Source organism: Panthera pardus, unplaced genomic scaffold (genome assembly GCF_024362965.1).
Source record: "Panthera pardus isolate Hobbes unplaced genomic scaffold, ASM2436296v1 HiC_scaffold_22, whole genome shotgun sequence".
Taxonomy (NCBI): Eukaryota; Metazoa; Chordata; class Mammalia; order Carnivora; family Felidae; genus Panthera; species Panthera pardus.
The window spans coordinates 29,055,575-29,076,088 of NW_026526788.1; the positions used below are offsets into that span (position 1 = coordinate 29,055,575).

Genomic DNA, 20,514 nt, shown 5'->3' on the forward strand with positions numbered 1-20,514 from the left:
GTTTTTTTGGTTTTTTGGTTTTTTTTTTTTTGAGAGAGAGAGTGTGTGCGCACAGGTGAGCAAGGGGCAGAAAGAGAGCGAGAGAGGGAGGGGAGAGAGGGAGGGGAGAGAGGAAGGGGAGAGAGAGAGAGGGGAGAGGGGGAGGGAGGGAGGGAGAGGGAGAGAGAGAGAGAGAGAGAGAGCGCGAGCAGGGCTCACACAAAGCGGGACTCGTGCTTACAAACCAGCAGATCATGACCTGAGCTGAAGTCCAATGCTTAACCACCCAGGCACCCCTATTCTAATCTGTTTTAACATTAAGCCTTTATGATCTTAATAAAAGTATTTTTTGTTGTGGGGATTGTACATTGCTGAGTACTTGGCACTTGGAATAGTGCCTGGCACATAATACAAGCTTAATATTTGTTGAACGAATATATGGGAAATAAAGTAATAAACACTTAGCATAGGGTCCGAGTCAAAGTGCTCACTAGGTGGATGCCAGATTAGAATTGAAATCTTGCTTATCAGAGTCACAATGCAAATTGTTCTTTGAATTGACAGAAACAAAAATACCTTTATCTTTGTTTTGTTTTTTTTTAAGCCAACTCTACCCTCCAACGTGGGTTCAAACCCATGACCCTGAGATCAAGAGCCTCGTGCTCTAACAACTGAACCAGCCAGGTGCCCCAACAGCTTTATCTTTTTGAAAACTGGTATTTCCTTTAGTGGTTTTAGTGAACTACTCTTTCCTGTGGCAACCGGAAACTGGTTTCAAGACTTCTTAAAGAAATCTCATCTTTAGCAATGAAGTCTCCATTCTAGTTATGATTTCTATTGAGTTTAATTTTTACAAATGATATATAGGTACATATATGTAACTAACCACATCCACATAAAGGCCGAGATGCTCAGGTACAGTTTTGTTCTAAGGTGTACTAACTTCCTAACCATATAAAACATCAAAGGGATTTACATAGGTGACAAGATTATGGGCACTGTAGCTTTCTTACTCTTACTCTTCGGTGTTAAAAAAGGTGACACTTTTTTTTTTTTTTTTACATGGCAGTGATACATTTAATACTAAATTAAACCTTCTAGAGCTTATCTCAGATACTTGGCAGTATGTTCTATCAGGGCACAAAGATGAAGCTGCTAACCCAAAACACAGACTACACGGAACAACGAGGAAGGTGTGAGAAAGAACATTTCTCCTTCTTGTCTTTCTAGGAACACAGTAACACTTCACTGCAACAGAACCAACCTTGCCGTATGAAGTTAAGCCCCAAATCTAGCATAAAACACTCTCCACTCCTCACAATGTTAACTCCTTCTCAAAACAGTCTGAAGAAGATCTCTCCAGATAGTTTGGAAATTTGGTTTCTGTTTTTCTGGGAAAAATATATTAAATGGACTTCTGAATTCTCTAATTTGAAGAAATTAGAGTCTTAACTTTTATCTACAGGAAATGTTTAGAGCTAAATTTACTAAACTGAACACAACTTTTAACAAAATCCTTCCAATCCACAGTCTTGCATGTTTATCCTTAAGGTTTTTGTTTGGTTTTGATTTTCCTTAATAGTTCATATCTTTCTTTTCTACATTTAAACTTTTCTTCCTATTTGGTTTGGCACACTCATTCATACCTTTATACAAGTCAATGATTACAGAGGTGAAGAAAAAAAGGAGAAATTACTCGCTAAGTTTGCTGCCAAGTTCTTGAAGAGCTTGCTCCTGTTCGTGATGTACTTTTTTCAACTGCTGATTTTCATCCTGGATGTTAAGGAACTCCTTCAAAACAATAAAAAGACAGAAAATGCAATTTAAAGGAAATAAACAAGAAACTCCAAATTGTATACATACCAATAATTAGGAACACATATCCTTTAGTTTTTTATAAAAAATAGAACTCTATGTCCAAGTTCTTTCATCGCTGCTCCATCAAATATCACCTATTTCACATTCATTTAATCTCCTTACTGGTTTTGTGTTTTTTAAGTAAACTCTCCAACCAACGTGGGGCTCGAACTCACAACTCCAAGATCAAGAGTTGCATATATTACCAACCGAGTCAGCCAAGAGCCACTTCTTATTGGTATTTTTAAAGATGACTAGTATATTCTGTCTCTTTGGTATAAATATAAATTATGATTTCTCCTTTTAAGTAACTTAGTTTTCAAAGATATAATTTTTAAAAGTTTTACCACCATTTACTTTTTTAAGACTAATGATTTGCTGGGTCTCATTTCTAAGATGAGATAAGGCATCTTTCTCCTTTTGAAGATCTTCCTGCAAAGTCTGCCTCCATTCCTTCTCAATCTTCAGATCAGTTTCCAGTTGCACCCTTGAATGACAAATACACAGAAGCTTAGTGCTATTTATCACACAAGAGTTGTTTGTACTCTTTAGTAACAGCATCTTTTTGGTTGATTGTTTTCACTTTTGTGCATTTCTTCAGGTATTTTCTTTCATAAATATTTTTTGGTAAATAAGTTCAGCAGCACAGGGTTTTTTGATCCCAAGGTATCAACTTATTTGCCAACCACAAAACCTCCTTGCTAAATAATAATTTATGTCATTTTTCAATTCTGTAAACATAAGTACTGTAAGAACACAGAAAATGCCTGGAAGGGCATATCACATGATTAAAACTAGTTACATCTGGGGAATGGAATCAAGGAGAAAAATGTGAGGTTTTAATTATTTACATTTCTGTGCCATGGGAAAATTTTACAACAAACTATATTTCTGATATAAGAAGTACAGCCACCACTAAAGCAATTTAACATCAGTCACAGAAAAATCAACCCTCATACAAAGTGTTACTTTACCGACTACTGCTGAAAGCTGACCAATTACAAGACAAATCTAAGACCAAGGAGACACTGAGGGGAAATCCATACTGCCTGGAAATGCCAATTCACATCTGAAACACCACCTAATCATTCTAATAGGTACTAACTGGCAAAACAAAAGTAGTCAAACTCCTACATTTTAGGATACCGAAAAGAAATCATTTTGAAAATTATTGCTCATAAGTAGGTATTACAGATGAGGCATATGCTGATAATGCTACAGTTTCTAATACTTTAAATTTTAATTCCAACGTATCATAATATTGACACTATCACAATATTACATCATTTTAATATTCTTGTGTTAGTATTTTGATTACTTTTGTTTCTTCATAAAGTTAGCATTTCCATCTACAGCCACATTATTTCTCATTGAAGTAAATTTCAGATTTTATAATTCAGGATGAAGAGAAGAGATACCTCTAAATGGAATTTACAAATTGTTTATAAATACTATTTCACTATACATTCGAAAAGAATACAGGGACGCCTGGATGGCTCAGTCAGTTAAGCGTCCGACTCTTGATTTCAGCTCAGGTCATGATCTCACGGTTCATGAGTTCAAGCCCTGCATCAGGCTCCGCACTGGCAATGTGTAGTCTGCTTGGGATTCTCTCTCTCTCTCTCTCTCTGCTCTCCCCACTCTCTCTCTCTCAAAAATAGATAAATCAATTAAAAGGGAAAAAAATACAGAAACAGGTTTATGTTACTAAAAGTGAAGTAGCTAAACTACAGAGTGGCCTCATCATCCAGAATCAGAAAAAGACTGAGAGAAAAAGCAAGGGAAAAAAATTTTAAGTTATTATAAATATATTGTCAAAACACATGTTGACCACCAAAGTTGGAAACCATAAAGGAAGAAAAAAGGAAAAATACAACTACATGAATATTTTAAATATCTAAATGAAAAAACCACTATGAACAAAGTTTAAAAACAGTAAACTTAGAAAACATTTCACTGTCTGTGAAATACCCAGAGTAAATACATAGGTTTTTTTTTTTAATGTTTTTTAAGGTTTATTTACTTCTGAGAGAGGGAGACAGACAGACAGACAGAGACAGAGTGTGAGCAGGTGATGGGCAGAGAGAAGGAGACACAGAATCCAAAGCAGTCTTGCAGCACAAAGCCTGACACGAGGCTCGAACTCACAAACCACGAGATCGTGACCTGAGCCGAAGTCAGACACTTAACTGACTGAGCCACCCAGGGGCCCCAATACATTAAGGGCTCTTACAAATAAATATTAATAAGCTGAACACCCCAAGGGAAAAAAGTAGATGATAGGAGCTGGTAACTAACAAAATAAAGATATATAAAAGGATCTCACCAATAATCAAAGATTTGTAAATTCAGAGAATTAAGCACAATTTTTCAGGCTAAAGGATTCCTTCAGGTTAACTGATATGACGGTATAGGCCTACGTTAATTGATATGATACAATGTCCATGACATAGTAAATGCAATAAACAAAATACTAAGGAGCATGTAGCATGATCCTGTCTAAAAAACATAAAAAACATCTATGCATACCAGAAAAAAGGATACTCACCAAATGTTAAAAAAGTTTGCTCTAATTTTTATTTTCTTCACATTTTTCTATATTTTCTTACATTTAACCAACAGCATGTAATATTTTCATAGTCAGAAATCAATAAAGTTACTTCTCCAAAATGGGAATTTGTTTTTCTTGGACACAGTCCCAGCTGCCCATTTCTACAGAAACCATTTCAATTTTTTAAGCCATCAGGGACAATCAAATTGTTCACACTCTACCAAATTGCTCACATGTTCATACTCTACCAAAATGTCACATGTTCACATGTTCATACTCTACCAAAATGTCACCAACTGAGAGACAAACTTACTTTCATGGCTTCAGCAGAAACAAACATCTCTCTACAGTTGTACCCAAGACTTATTGAATAGGTTAGCCCTATAGGGAAGGGCCAGGTCCCTACAGTGTTAATTGGATCATCCTTTGGTCAAGGAATAGCTGCATCAATGCAGATAAATATCAGATTTGTCTAAGTGATTCAGTAACACAGAGTACCAGGGTTTTAAAACTGTATTCTAGTGACTGGCAAAAGTGTTCCAGTCTTGCTTTTCATGTTTTTCATTTGGTAGGGCACAGGCTTAAACAACAAAACATTTCACATCATTAAAAAACCTGATGACTTAGGGGCTCCTGGGTGGCTAAGTCAGTTGAGCATCCGACTTCAGCTCAGGTCATGATCTCACAGTCCATGGGTTTGAGCTGGCGTTGGGCTCTGTGCTAACAGCTCAGAGCTTGGAGCCTGCTTCGGATTCTGTGTCTCTCTGCCCCTCCCCTGCTTGAGCTCTGAGCTCTGTCTCTCTCTCTCTCTCAAAAGTAAATAAACATTTTAAAAAAAAAAAAAGACAGAAAGAAACCTGATGAATTAAATGCTTCTTGTGATTTTTGTTGCCAAGGGAGCCCTGAAAATGCTAGCTATCCTTTTATGGAAGTATTAAAATTAAGAGAAAATGTTTGTTTACTGAGTGTTTTTGTTTTGGGGGATGGGTTTTAGTTTCATAATGTACAAATGATGCAAGTTTTCAACTAAGGTGATACTCCTTGGCCTAAAGCCTTATTCTACAGAATAAGAAAAATGTTATTTTTGTAGTAGGTTAAAAGGAACTTTAAAAAAATGATTACAAAAAAAACGCCCCAAGAAAAGCCTCCTCTCTCTTGCTAAAGAGCCGGGAAGAGGTAGCCTAGCATGATAGAAACCTTTGTGACAATACATACCCTGTTCTGGGGGCGGGGGGTGGAGCAGGTGGAAGGTGGAGAAAACAATAGGCCCCCAACCACTGTCAGCAAAAGCTAAGTGGGGAGCCTGGACTTTCACTACCACTCAGCAGTAATGAGATGTCTACCACCCTTATATTAGTGGAGACTATATGGGGAACCTGGACTTTTATTCCTACATCAGTAACAAGGCATTTCTCACTTTCGCCAGAGGGTAAGTGAAAGCCAAGTGAAAAACCTAAATTTCAACCCCTGCCCAGTGTAATGAGATACCTCTAACTCTCCCCCTCCAGGATGGTACCAGCAGAGACCAAGAGGAAAGCCTGGACTTCCACTCCTACTTGATGGTAACAAGACACAACTCCTCTCCTCCACTGTGTCAGTGGAGAGTAAGTGGAAAGCATAGATTTCAATCCTTGCCCCATAGTTAGGCACCCTTCTCTATCCCATCCAGAATGGTCCTAGGCTTCTGCTATACTCACTTGGTATAAAGAGTCAGTGTCTATATTTCTCCCTGCTGGTGTGGTTTCAGTGGAGAACTGCTCAAATGTAAAATTAAATTAGATGCAGTCTCATAATTCTCAAGACATCCAGAATGCAATTGAAAAAAATTTGTCATAACAAGACCCAAGAAAAATCCCAACTTGGATGAGAGAAAACAGATGCCACCATGTCAGATAATTCTAGACAAGAATTTCAAAGCATTCATCATAAAAATGCTCCTATGACCAATTAAAAACATACCTGAAACAAAACAGGAAGCTTTAGCAAAAAAAGAGAGAAAGAAGGAAGAAAATACACTCAAATGAAAATCTTAGAACTGAAAACTACAATAACCACCCTAAATGGGCTCAGTAGAATGAAGATGATGATAAAAGAATGGATTTCAAAACACTACCGTAGAGGGGTGCCCAGCCAGCTCGGTCAGTAGAACAAGCAATTCTTGATCTCAGGGTTGTGAGTTCAAGCCCCATGTTGAGCATGGAGTCTACTTAAAAATGAGAAACAAAACACACAACACTACAATAGAAATTACCCAATTTGAACAAGAAAGAAAAAATAGACTAGAAACTTACAGGACTATAAAAAAAAAAATTCTAACATTCAATGTTATCAGAATTCCAGAGAAGAGAAAGCAGGTGGACTGGAAAATGTATGTAGGAAAAAAGATGCCTAAAAATTTCCAAATTTGTCAAAGATAAACCTAAAGATTCAAGAAGCTGACCAATCGCTTCTTGTCCTTTTAGCTAAGATAAAGTGTAGTATCAAGAAGATGACCATGGGGAGCCTGGGTGGTCAATCGGTTGAGTGTCAGACTTCGGCTCAGGTCCTGATCTCGCAGTTCACGAGTTCAAGCCTCACCTTGGGCTCTGTGCTGACAGCTCAGAGCCTGCAGCCTGCTTTGGATTCTGTGTCTCCCCCTCTCTCTGTCCCTCCGCTGCTCATTCTCTGCCTCTGTCTCAAAAATAAACACACACACACACACACACACAGAAGATGACCAAAGCCCAAAAAGGATAAATCCAAAAGAAAATAATCTTGGGAAAAGGAACAAGGATTCAAATGACAGTGTTTTCATTCAGAAACTATGAAGACCAAAGAAAATATTCAACCCTTTTTAAGTGCTGAAAGAAAAGAACTGTCAATTTGGAATTCTAAGGATATTCTGAAAATATCCTTCAGAAATGAAGCTGACGGACTTCAAGCTGTATTATAAAGCTGTAATCATCAAGACAGTATGGTATGCGCACAAAAACAGACACTCAGATAAATGGAACAGAATAGAGAACCAAAATGGTTCCAAAAATGGACCCACAAACGTATGGCCAACTAATCTTTGACAAAGCAGGAAAGAATCCAATGGAATAAAGACAGTCTCTTCAGCAAATGGTGCTGGGAAAACTGGACAGCGACATGTAGAAAAATGAGCCTGGACCACTTTCTTACACCATACACAAAAATAAACTCAAAATGGATGAAAGACCTCAATGTAAGACAGAAAGCCATAAAAATTCTCCAGGAGAAAGCAGGCAAAAACGTCTTTGACCTTGGCTGCAGCAACTTCTTACTCAACACATCTCCAGAGGCAGGGAAACAAAAGCAAAAATGAACTATTGGGACCTCATCAAAATAAAAAGCTTCTGCACACCGAAGGAAACAAACAGTAAAACTAAAAGGCAACTGACAGAATGGGAGAAGATATTTACAAATGACATATCAGACAAAGAGTTAGTATCCAAAATCTATAAAGAACTTCTCAAACTCAACACCCAAAAAGCAAATAATCCAGTGAAGAAATGGGCGAAAGAAATGAATACACACTTCTCCAAAGAAGACATCCAGATGACCAACCGACACATAAAACAATGCTCAACATCACTCATCCTCAGGGAAATACAAATGAAAACCACAATGAGATACCATCTCACACCTGTCACAATGGCTAACATTAACAACTCAAGCAACAACAGATGTTGGTGAGGATGCAGAGAAAGAGGATCTCTTTTGCACTGCTGGTGGGAATGCAAACTAGTGCAGCCACTCTGGAAGACAGTATGGAGGTTCCTCAAAAAATTAAAAATAGAACTACCCTATGGCCCAGCAATTGTACTACTAGGTATTTATCCAAGGGATACACGTGTCCTGTTTGGAAGGGACATATGCACCCCAATGTTTGTAGCAGCACTATCAACAATAGCCAAAGTATAGAAAGAGCCCAAATGCCCATCGATGGATGAATGGATAAAGAAGGTGTGGTATATATACACATTATGGAGTATTACTCGCCAATCAAAAAGAATGAAATCTTGCCAAACACAGATACATGGATGGAACTAGAGGGTATTATGCTAAGTGAAATTAGCCGGAGAAAGACAAACATCATATGACTTCACTCATATTATGACTTTAAGATACAAAATAGATGAACATAAGGGAAGCGAGGCAAAAATAATATAAAAACAGGGAGGGGGACAAAAACATAAGAGAGTCCTAAATATGGAGAACAAACAGAGTTACTAGAGGAGTCATGGGAGGGGGGATGGGCTAAATGGGTAAGGGGCATTAAGGAATCTACCCCTGAAATCATTGTTGCACTATATGCTAACTTGAATGTAAATTAAAAAAAGAAATTAAAAAAAAAAAAAAGAAATGAAGGTGAAATCAAGACTGCAGATGGGAGGAAACAAAACAACTAAGAGAATTTGCTGCCAATAGACCTACCCTAAAAAGAATGGCAAAAGAAGTTCTCCAGACACAAAGAAGAAAACTTAAAATATCAAGAGTAAAGAAGAAATAATAAAGAGTGTTCTGAATTATGTTTCAGGGTTGAAGCACAAACTATAATATTGTCTGATGTAGGGGCACCTGGCTAGCTCCGCTGTAGAGCATGCAACTCTTGATCTCAGAGTTGTGACTTCAAACCCCACGCTGGGCTTAGAGTTTACTTAAAAAAATTAATAAAAACTTTCTAATACTGTCTGATGTGGTTCTCAATATTATGCAGGGAAAATATTTAAGCAATTTATGTTATGAAAGGGAGTGGATAGGGGCACCTGGGTGGCTCAGTCAGTTGAGCGTCCAATTTTGTCTCAGGTCATGATCTCACGGTTCATGGGTTTGAGCCCCACATTCGTCTCTGTGCTGACAGCTCAGAGCCTAGGGCCTCTCTCAGATTCTGTGTCTCCCTCTCTCACTGCTCTCTCTCTCTCAAAAAAAAAATTTATAAAGGGGAGTGAATAAAAAGATCCAAGTGGAGGTAAGACTTCCACACTTCATTCAAAGTAGTAAAACACCAGTAGACTGTGAAAAGCTGCAAACATACAAGAAAGTAGAGCAATCACTAGAATATCTATACAAAGGAATACACTTAAAAACACTAGAGATAAATAGGAATTCTAAGTTATATTCAACCCATGAGAAGGCAGGAAAAATGAAATAAAGGAATGAGAAAAAAAACAATAAAATAGTAGACTTAAGCTCTCATATCAACAATTACACTAAATGTAAATGGACTAAATACATCGTTAAAACAGATTGTTAGGGGGCACCTGGGTGGCTCAGTCAGCTAAGCACCCAACTCTTGACTTTGGCTCAGGTCATAATCTCACAGTTTATGGGATCAAGCCCTGTGTCTGGCTCTGCACTGATACTGTGGAACCTGCTTGGGATTATCTCTCTGCCCCTCTCTGCTTGTACATGTGCATACTCTCTCTCTCTCTCAAAAATAAACTTAAAAAAAAAAAAAGATTGTCAGAACAGATAAAAAACGTGAACAATGAGAAACTTACTTCAAATATACTGATAATAATAAATATTAGACCAAAAGTTTAAAGACTGAAAAATGCAAACATTAATTTTTTGTTTACTACATGACAACATTAATCAAAAGAAAGCAGCTATGGCTCTATTAATATCCTGTAAAGAAAATTATCAGAGACAAGGAGGCATATCACAAAATGATAAAAAGATTAATTCGCCAAAAAGACACAGCAATCCTAAATGTGTTGGCACCAAACAGAATCAGAATACAAGAAGCAAAACTGATAGAACTAAAAGTAGAAATACACAAATCTACAATTATAGATGGGATATTCAAGAAATGCCCTCTCGATAACTGACAGAACTATTAGAAAATGAGCAAGACTAGAGGAAGAACTTATCACTTCAATCACTGAATCTTGCAGCTTAGCAAGTTACACATCATAAATGGCATGTAGTCTTAATGATCTATTAAATATGATATATAACTATTTCCTATTGTTGTTAATTTTTCCCCACATACTTACTGGGGAATAAATACTGATGTTTATAAAGTAAAAACTAAAATACCCCTGTTAATCTGCCATCACTCCCCTGAGTGAATCTGAATTCTTTGAACCTGAATCTGAATTCTTTGAACTTTTTTTTTTTTTTTTTTAACATTTATTTATTTTTGAGACAGAGAGAGACAGAGCATGAACAGGGGAGGGGCAGAGAGAAAGGCAGACACAGAATCTGAAACAGGCTCCAGGCTCTGAGCTGTCAGCACAGAGCCCGACGCGGGGCTCGAACTCACGGACCGTGAGATCGTGACCTGAGCCGAAGTCGGCCGCTTAACCGACTGAGCCACCCAGGTGCCCCTGAACTCTTTTCTATGTATATGTAAATATACACATGTACATGGTTTTAATTTTATAAAAAATGGGATATTTCACATACTATCTGCAACTTGTTTTTTTCTTCAGTCCAATGACATATACTGACATCCTTCCTAGTTGGTGATATACAGATCTATCATATGAAGTACTAATAAAAATATTCTCATAAAACATCATGTTCTATGATAATATAAGTTCCTTTGAGTTATAAAGGCCTATTACACTCATATCTGGAAACATAGGTTTTATCATAATTATGTTTTCTAACTTTTTTTCCCAAGGAGAACTCCACAATCTAGCTGTAATCATTAACTAAACGAAAATATAGGTATCCTATCTTGATGTGCAAAAAAGGGGCAGTGGAAATTATGTTAATACAAGTATTTGTTTCCAAGAGTGAAATACTCACAGCTGTTTCTCCTTTTGGGAGATTTGTTTCTGCAGACTGTCGGATTTACTCTGACACTCTTGTAGATATTTCTTGTCTTCATCTTCGGCTTCCATTTGCGCCTTCTCTGCTTGCTGCAATCTGGTGTAATTCAAATCAACTTTGGGTAAAACTGAGGCTAGAACTAGGGTGTAAAAGGGTGAAGAAGACAAATAAAAGAAAAATGGGGAAATAGAAACATTTCTAAATGAAAACAAAGTTTGGGGGGAAACTCACAAACTCAAACGTGAAAGAGCCACACAATGTCTAGAAATTGTTTTGTGATTTTTTTTCAACATAACATATAATATGCCCAGAATACTATCTTCAAATTTGTTTTATTTCTTGTTCATAATTAACAATGCAAAGCAATACAGCCTTTACCACTTATGTAGAGCATTATGAATCAACTTTGAAAGTATAATAGGTGCATTACTGCCTTTTTACAAAACCATGTAAAGCACAGTATTTATGTCTACACTAGGTGAAGAAGCCACATTTGTTATTTACTATGCTAGGATGTGTATGCCAGGAATCAAGTGTGCTACAAGGCCAAGAGCAAAGACCTGCAATTACTTCAAATAACAGCCAAGTCCTCCCTGTAGGATCTTTATTCATTTACTAAATTATGCCAAAAGCTCTGTGTGTGTATGCACATGTGCGTGATAAGATTCAAAGGAATATGGTATTAGTTGGCAACATTCTCTAGAGATCATTTTTGTTCATCACTGACATTTAAAAATTAGCTAAAAATGTGACTTTCATTTGCTGTTTTTATTTTAAGTCATTGCTTCTCACTGTGCTTAGCTCCACTCCCTGCCTCCCATCTAGGATTTCTTAGATTTAACTTTGATATTTTTATAAGAAAACATTTCCCACATATTCAAGAGACATTAACTCCTTGTAGGGGATCACAGGTAAAATTTCTATTCGACTAGCCAAAAAATTGCCTCTTTTCTTCCTAAAACCATACCAATGGGGCAACCCTGACACATTTTAGAAGTATAATGCCACTTCTAAGCAAATGAGAGTAACATTCAAGTTATCTCTAAATCTAAATTTAAAACATTAAGGTGAGGGGATAGGGCACATTTCTCTAAGATTACAGAAACCAAAATAAAACTCAGAGTGAGGTAGGGCTTGAAGTTGTGCTATCATCGAAGAGGGCTAAGGGAACTGGAAAACTGAGCTGCTAAAGCACAAGAGAATGGCCAATCTGGGTTGTAAACTATTTTAAAACATATTTAAAAATCAGTAAAGAAGCCATTAGGCCAAGAGGGAAAAAATTTGTGCCAACACATTGTGAAACCAAAGGTTAACTTATTTTGAAACAATGTTTATATTTTCCATCAAAAAGTAGCTAAAAAGATAAAACTGCACTTGAAAATCCTGACCTCCAAAAGGTCAATACTCAAATCAGCCTTTGTGCACAAGGTTTGAGGAATGTGTTTTTGGAAATCCAAGTGCACCCACTCTGCTTTATGGCAGTGTATTACCATAGCAGCTGATCAAGAAGTGTATAGGGTTCCTAATACCCTTTTCAAATACTTAATAGCATAAATTATTTTCTATTTAATATATTATAAAATTGTTGATTCTCTTTTAGTCTGTTTAAATACAAGTGGTTTTCAGAAAGATATATCTTTGACCAGCTTGTACTGGTCTTGAGTGTCACTGCTGGCATATTTCACCAATGACATTGCAATTGTCCTAGTTTGAGTTAACAAATCATTGTCACTTCATAATGGAATGGACAGAAATCAAAGACAGAAAAAGGTAATAAAGATGTCCAAAATGTAAAAATGGGGATAAAGAAAACAAAAAAGAAAAAAGAAGAAAGAGGATGTCAATAAAAGAATATTCATGTCAATAAAGCATTAATAGTTATGTTTTTCATAAGTAGATTCAAAGAAAGCAATGATAAGACATATGTTGACACCAACATGACAGATCAATGGAAATACATTACATTTTCCAACAATAAAAGTGAAAAATGCCAATATAAAACAATTCAATTTAAATAAAATTATTTCTTGGTTTCAGTTGAGGGTCCTAGCTCAAAGAAACACACTAAACTGCAAACTCAAGGCCTAATTTCAGATAGAGATGGTGAATGACAAAAGATATGACAATCAATATGCATGGAAATCAATCAGGGATAATTCCACCATAGATTTTGTTCGTTTTTCACTTTTTTTAAGTTTTTGCTTGTGTATTTGTTTTATGTAATAAATTGAACCACATGAAATTGTCAATATCAGACCTTTTTATGAAAATCCACAAAATGGTAAATTCAAATGAATCAGCCTAATATAAAGCAACTTGATTCCATGCAACAACCAAAACAAAAAAGGCAAAATCCTACTGGGGGGGGGTGAGGGGGAAGGTCCTAAACTAAATTTTCCTAATGGTTTTTGTGGCAGGTGTCAGAGTTGAATAAAGAAAAGGGAGAAAAAAAGGAAAAAAAGAAACTAAGACTGGAGGTTCTGTACCTTTGTTCCAGCTGCCTCATAGCTACAGTAATTTTATTGGTTTTTTCTTCTAGTCGGGCAATTATTTCATTTTTTTCTTTCAAGCCATCTTCAGAACTCTATTTAGAAAAAAGAAAAACTATAGTGGCTTTGATTTTCAAACCTGAATACTTTTAAGTTTTGTATACCATTTCACTATGGAATTTTTACTTTGAAATGAACAGTTATTCTGTAGATCAAAATACTCCTATGATATAAAGTAAAGCAGTAGACTACTAGTCTGCTATTAAAATGTAATAAACACACACACACACACACACACACACACACACACACACACACTTTGCCTTCAGCGTTTTTTTGGGAAAACAACAAAATAAACTCTTGTAAACTATGTAAAATAGTTTCAATGTAAAGTATTTCAAATTAAATATAAAGAGCTTTTGGCACCAAACTACTTAAACAGTGATGTCCCTTTATGAGAGAATTTGTAACTATTGTAGGAAAGCATTTCAATTAAAATTAAATCTTTCTTGGGGCCCTTGGCTGGCTCAGTCAGTAGACCATGTGACTCTGACCTTGGGGTTGTAGGTATGAGCCCCATATCAGGTGTAGGGATTACTTAAAAAAATAAAATCTTTTAAAAAAATCTAAATCTTGCTCAGGACTATACTGTATAAAGAATTCACAAAAATTTCCTGCATATTTAGGGTGAATTTTCCCAAAAGATTTAATCTTCATACTTAACCTTTCAGCATTTAAAAGGAAATCAGGTAGGTGATTTTTTTGTTCTTTGATACCTTACTTAAGAAATAGTCTGCTCTATTTCTTAAGCTTCCATTTAGAAAAAAGTCACTGGTTTTGATTACCAATATGGCACAGTTAAAATGACTCATCCCTTTAAAAACCAGATGCTTCATACAAATAGTCATTTTCAATTTCCATTCAACTCAAGAAATTCCAAGAATTTAAGAATGATCCTTACCTGCAATTTTTGATACATCTCTATGTTAATTGCTTTAACTTCCTCTAGTTGTTGCCGAAGGCCTATCAGAGTATCTTGTTTCTCATGGATATCTTTCTCCAACAACTTCATGGCAAGTTCAATCTCATGTTTCATACTAACTTGTACTGCTAGCTCATTCTCCACATCCTGCAATTTCAATATATATTCAACTCACACACCACTTCAGGATGTCAAAAATCAGATACACAACAGTTAATAAGAACACAAAAGATTTTCTATTCAATATGCTCAGTACTCTTCTGAAGTATAAGCCCCACTAAAGGGAATCAACCAGGTCCTATAACAACATAAAATTCCAAATATTTTCAACTGCATATTTTGCTAAAATGAAAGTATTTTCTAGATTCTATTATCATTATTCTACTAGTTCAAGAATTAAGTATTTTATGCCTCATTAATTCAGTATTAATTTTCCTTAATCAAAGAAAAAAAGCAGTCAGTACAAGTGAAGGCCAAAGATAACTCAAAAATCCCACCTCACAGTTTTAATTTCTTCTCTTCAAGAATTTTATATCAGAATGAAAAGAAGTTTCCTAATATAAATAAATAGCATAACAGATATATAGCAAAAGGGATAGAAAGGCTGGCCATACTCTCTTCTTGACCTGGGTGGTGATTACATAGGTATTAATGTTATTACCCATTAAGGTGTACATTTGTATTTTTCTATAGATACTAGAACAATTTAAAAGGTTAAAAAATAAGTTAATTTTTTAAAAGTAACCTCTATGCCAAACATGGGGCTTGAACTCATGACCCCAAGATCAAGAGTCACACATTCTATCGAATGAGCCAGCCAGGTGCTCCCAAAATAAGTTAATTTTAAACACGATTTTACTGGGGTGCCTGGGTGGCTCAGTCCATTAAGCTTGACTCTTGATTTCAGCTCGCGTCATGATCCCACGGTTCATAGGTTTGAGCCCTGCCTGGGGCTCTGTGGGGACAGTGTGGAACCTGCTAGAGATTCTGTCTCCTTCTCTCTCTTTCCCCTCCCCACTGGTGCTCTCTCTCAAATAAATATATAAATATATAAATAAATAAAACTTTCGGCGCCTGGGTGGCTTAGTTAAGCGTCTGACTTGGGCTCAGGTCATGATCTCACAGTTTCTGGGTTCAAGCCCCACATCGGGCTTTGCTCTCACCAAGAAGCCTGCTTCAGATTCTCTGTCTCCCTCTCTCTTTGCCTCTCCCCGACTCATGCTCTCTCAAAAATAAACATTAAACAAAAAACTTTTTAATAAATAAATAAAAACTTTAATATGGTTTTACTCATTTCACTCAATCCACTCATTTCACAGTTTAAAAACACTTTAAAGGGGCACCTGGGTGGCTCTGTCAGTTAAGTGTCTGACTCTTGGTTTTGGCTCAGGTCACGATCTCACAGTTCATGAGTTTAAGCCATACATCAGGCTCTGTACTATCAGCACAGAGCCTGCTTAGGATTCTCTCTCTCTCCCACTCTCTCTGCCCTCCCCTGCTCACTCTTATCTCTCAAAATAAATAAACTTTAAAAAAATTTTAAAAACACTTTAAAAAACAATTGATAAAGTAGGAACTTAAAAGAACTTGAGAGAGTTGCAAACTGGTGAGATTTCTATCCCACACCAAGGAAGATAAGGTTAAAGAAGAGATTTTAAATGGTACTTGCTTAAGGGCAAATTATTATGATTATTATTATTTTTGCTAATGATACATACCTGTCTTAACTGAGATTCATCTCGAAGCTGCCTTCTGGCCTCGTTGTACATTTCATCAAGCCCCTGCCGAGAATGCTTATATGTTTGAAGCTCAGTTTCCACATCTACTTTGGTAACCTAGAAATAAAACATAAGTTTTTACTATTTAATCACTACTATTAATACAGCACAGAAATAAATATCCAGTCTATGCACAAGTCCTCCAAAGTGGCAATTTCTGACATAAGATGGTCTGTTTGCAATCAGTCTATACTTACCTCTAGGTTCTGCTGTGTTTTCATTAAAATCAATTTATTTTCACTTCGTAATTGATGATTTTCTTCTTGGAGTTTAATGATATTATTCTTTGCTATTGCTAACTAAAAATTACAAAACGGGGAAAGAAAAAGAATTTAAACACCATTACTTATACTTGCTTTACAGGTTATGTTCATGGCTATGAACAACAAAATATAAAATCCTAAAACTAGTCAAATGTCTCACATGTACAGAAGTTTTCATAAGAAAAATACGCTATTATCCCAAGATACCAGTAAAAAAATTATACTCTTATTTCTATTATTTCCTTTTATTAGTCAAAATATGTTAGTTAAAACATATTATGCTTATCTGATTTATAATATTTTCTGAATACAAAGTGCCAGGAAACAATAAGACTGTAAAGATCTGTGTAAAGACAAGATCTATAAGGAAAGAAGGCTGTGCGATCACTGAAAATGTGATACAGACCTTCACAATAACCAAATAGGACACTCTCTGAAATACAGGAATAATACTGAGTGACCATCACAAATATGAGACATTTCTCAACATCAGAGGTAGCCATGAATGACTGAGTGGCTTGGCTCTGATGCCTAGAATGAAAAAAGGGATTCCAGGAAAGGAAAGCAGGGCCTACCCCTAATGTTGGCTTGCACATAAATTTCTGAACACTTCATCAGGGATATAACTTGAACTTTAGAGTGCGCCTAAGGCCAAGAAGAGGCACAAACTAGTGAGCAGCTCTAATGGTCCCCATCTATCTATCAAATGGTGCTGATGGCCAACAAATGTGAAAAGATGCTCAACATCACTGATCATCAGGGAAATGCAAATCAAAACCACAATGGCTAAAATCACCTGTAAGAATGGCTAAAATAAAAAACACAAGAAACAACAGGTGTTTACAAGGATGTGGAGAAAAAGGAACCCTCAGGCACTGTTGGTAGGAATATAAACTGGCTCAGCCACTGGGGAAAATAGTATGCAGGTTCCTGAAAAACTTAAAATAGAACTACCCTACCATCTAGTCATCACATTACCGGGCATTTACTAGAAAAAATACAAAAATACTAATTCAGAGATACATGCATCCCTATGGTTATTGCAGCATTATTTACAATAGCCAAACTATGGAGGTGGCCCAAGTATCCACTGACTGATGAATGGATAAAAGAGTTGTGGTATATGGGGTGCCTCGGTGGCTCAGTCAGTTAAGCATCCAACTTCTGCTCAGGTCATGATCTTGCAGTTTATGAGTTGAAGCCCCACGCTGGGCTCTGTGCTGACAGCTCGGAGCTTGGAGCCTGCTTCAGATTCTGTGTCTCCCTCTCTCTCTGCCCCTCCCCCATTCATGCTCTGTCTCTGTCTCTCTATCTCTCAAATAAGTAAACACTAAAAAAATTTTTTTTCAAAGTTGTGGTATAATATATACAATGGAGTGTTATTCAGTCATAAAAAAGAATGAAATCTTGCAATTTGCAATGACATGATGGATAGAGCCAGAGTATAATGCTAAGCAAAATAGTCAGAGAAAGACAAATACAGTATGATCTCATTCATGTGGAATTTAAGAAACAAATGAGCAAAGAAAAAAAAAAACCCAGAGAAATCAAGAAACAGACTCTTAACTATAGAAAGAACAAACTGATGGTTACCAGAGCGAAGGTGGGGGGGGGGGGGGGGGGAGGGCGAAACAGGTGATAGGGATTAAACAGTACACTTATGATTTAAAGAAAAAACTATCAAATGGTCCCAAACCATCAAAACAAAGATGCATTCTAAACTGCGATCATGTAAATAATCATGTGCTCTCTGATCTGGAAAAATGAGGCCACTTCTAAACTAACAATTTTAATTAACATAGAAAGTAGGGTTCATAGCACTCGTAACACATTTCATCCTCTTAGCCTAAATAATTCGGAAAATACAAAGCAGTAACTCTGTGATTCGATAGATTTAAAAAACAAAAGAACTTATCTTAAAGTAACTTTACAAACAGTATTAAAAAGAGAGCAGAGATAAATTTCTGGTCTGGGACTACCAGATAGCCACTTTGACAACGCAGGAAACCAGAACATATGGGATGAGTTTTACACTTGGGAGGGCTGGAGAAAGGGTGGACATGATCATGTAGTGGTGCTTGTAAAGAAAAGGAATCTGAATAGTACAACAAGGACAGTATCATTTTAACAGGAATTTCAAACTATAGGTGAGTCACTATCTACATACAGGTCATCCAGATTTTATAATGAGAATCACATTTATTTATAGAAGAGCTTATAGGAGTGTCATCTTTGGAGCTAATTTCTAGGAGTATCTCACAGATTCACCTGAGAATTTGCCTGAGAATATGTGATTTCTCTAGAACTTCTAATCATCAATTACAACAATATTGCAAATACTCCATCATAATGATGAAAATGTGCCTGTGCGCATGCACATGCTTAATATATTCATACTTAAAATGGAAAAGGTTCACAAATACTAGGTCCATGAAACACAATTATCCACGGCTGGATTACAATACCTCTTCAATCAGCTTAGTATTTGACTTTTCTAATGAGTCAACTCTTGAATGGAGACTGCTGACTGTGCTGCTGAAATTAATAAAGAAAAAACTCATTCAAATCACACAAACTCACAAAGGCAAAAAAAGTATGTTATCCTGGACTTAATGTGTTGACTAACAAGTACCAATTGCCCTGAATTTTTTTTTTTTTGAAGGTTAACTAATCCTTCTTTTCCTTGTTTTTGTTTTGTTTTTTTTTTTAAGTTTTTATTTCAATTCTGGTTAGTTAACAGCCCTGAATTTTTGGGTGTAGGAAATTTCATTAAGTTGGATAACTTCATTTGCCTAGGACAGCAATAAAGACTATAGAAAAGGAATCACTTCTATTAAAATTACATTTTACGCTGCTCATTACTTTTGTTGTCTTCTTAGAGTCCTTCTCACATTTAACTTATAATACTTAGAAATGGATTCCACACAAAGATCATCAAATATTGTTAAAACTAAATTCAAAATTATTTTTTAATGGATGAACTTTAAATATCTACTTTAGAAGTGGCTTAATGACACTTACACAGTGGTCTCCAACACAAACCTCATTCAGTTTCCCCTATCCACTTTCATAATAACTTAAAGACCTCTAAAGTCACCTATAGTTTGAGAACTGTGAATACCACATATACATCAGGTACCTGGTCAACCTGCAGCTAAGCAAACACCCTGACTTTCAAAGATATAGTTGAAAGTCATATTATGCCACATGAACAACTTGGTTTTTTACATTTTTATTTAAACTGATCAAGACTGAACATTATTGTACATTTTATTGAGTCTATTTATCAAGGCCTTGATTCTACCATCTCAAACTTTAATAAGACATGATATGCTGTATATATTAAAATAAAATCTATAGATTTCAACACATTTTATACCAGCCTCAGAAATAAATGTTGGTATTTTAGCTTAACTGGTGAAACAAGAAAAATGTTTTTTCATGCATATTGAATCATTTTTAATGTTTTTATTTATTTTTGAGACAGAGAGAGACACAGCATGAGCAGGGGAGGGGCAGAAAGGGAGGGAGACACAGAAACCAAAGCAGGCTCCAGGTTCTGAGCTGTCAGCACAGAGCCTGACGCGGGGCTTGAACTCACGGACCGTGAGATCATGTCCTGAGCTGAAGTCGGACGCTTAACGGACTGAGCTACCCAGGCGCCCCGAATCATTTTTAAATATAATCATTCTTAGGGTACCTGGGTGGCTCAGTCGGTTAAGCATCCAACTTCAGCTCAGGTTATGACCTCACGGTTTGTGAGTTCGAGCCCCGCGTCAGGCTCTGTGCTGACAGCTCAGAGCCTGGAGCCTGCTTTGGATTCTATGTG

The 20,514-nt window shown here is 36.4% G+C and overlaps 1 protein-coding gene across 8 annotated transcripts in view; it reads right to left on the reverse strand.

Moving 5' to 3' along the window:
- Positions 1–20,514, reverse strand: part of RUFY2 (RUN and FYVE domain containing 2) — a 48,653-nt gene that overhangs the window by 12,588 nt on the left and 15,551 nt on the right. For 5 of the 8 annotated variants that reach the window (XM_019444342.2, XM_019444340.2, XM_019444338.2 and 2 more), the window contains 8 exons: positions 19,151–19,220; positions 16,620–16,721; positions 16,363–16,479; positions 14,624–14,791; positions 13,660–13,757; positions 11,150–11,269; positions 2,194–2,323; positions 1,676–1,770 (listed from right to left, as the gene is read on the reverse strand). In XM_019444342.2, coding sequence (XP_019299887.1) covers positions 1,676–1,770; positions 2,194–2,323; positions 11,150–11,269; positions 13,660–13,757; positions 14,624–14,791; positions 16,363–16,479; positions 16,620–16,721; positions 19,151–19,220 — 900 coding nt within the window. Of the gene's footprint in view, positions 1–1,675; positions 1,771–2,193; positions 2,324–11,149; positions 11,313–11,486; positions 12,905–13,659; positions 13,758–14,623; positions 14,792–16,362; positions 16,480–16,619; positions 16,722–19,150; positions 19,221–20,514 lie in introns of those variants that run through there. The other 3 variants (XM_019444339.2, XM_019444344.2, XM_019444343.2) reach the window with 3 other exon arrangements.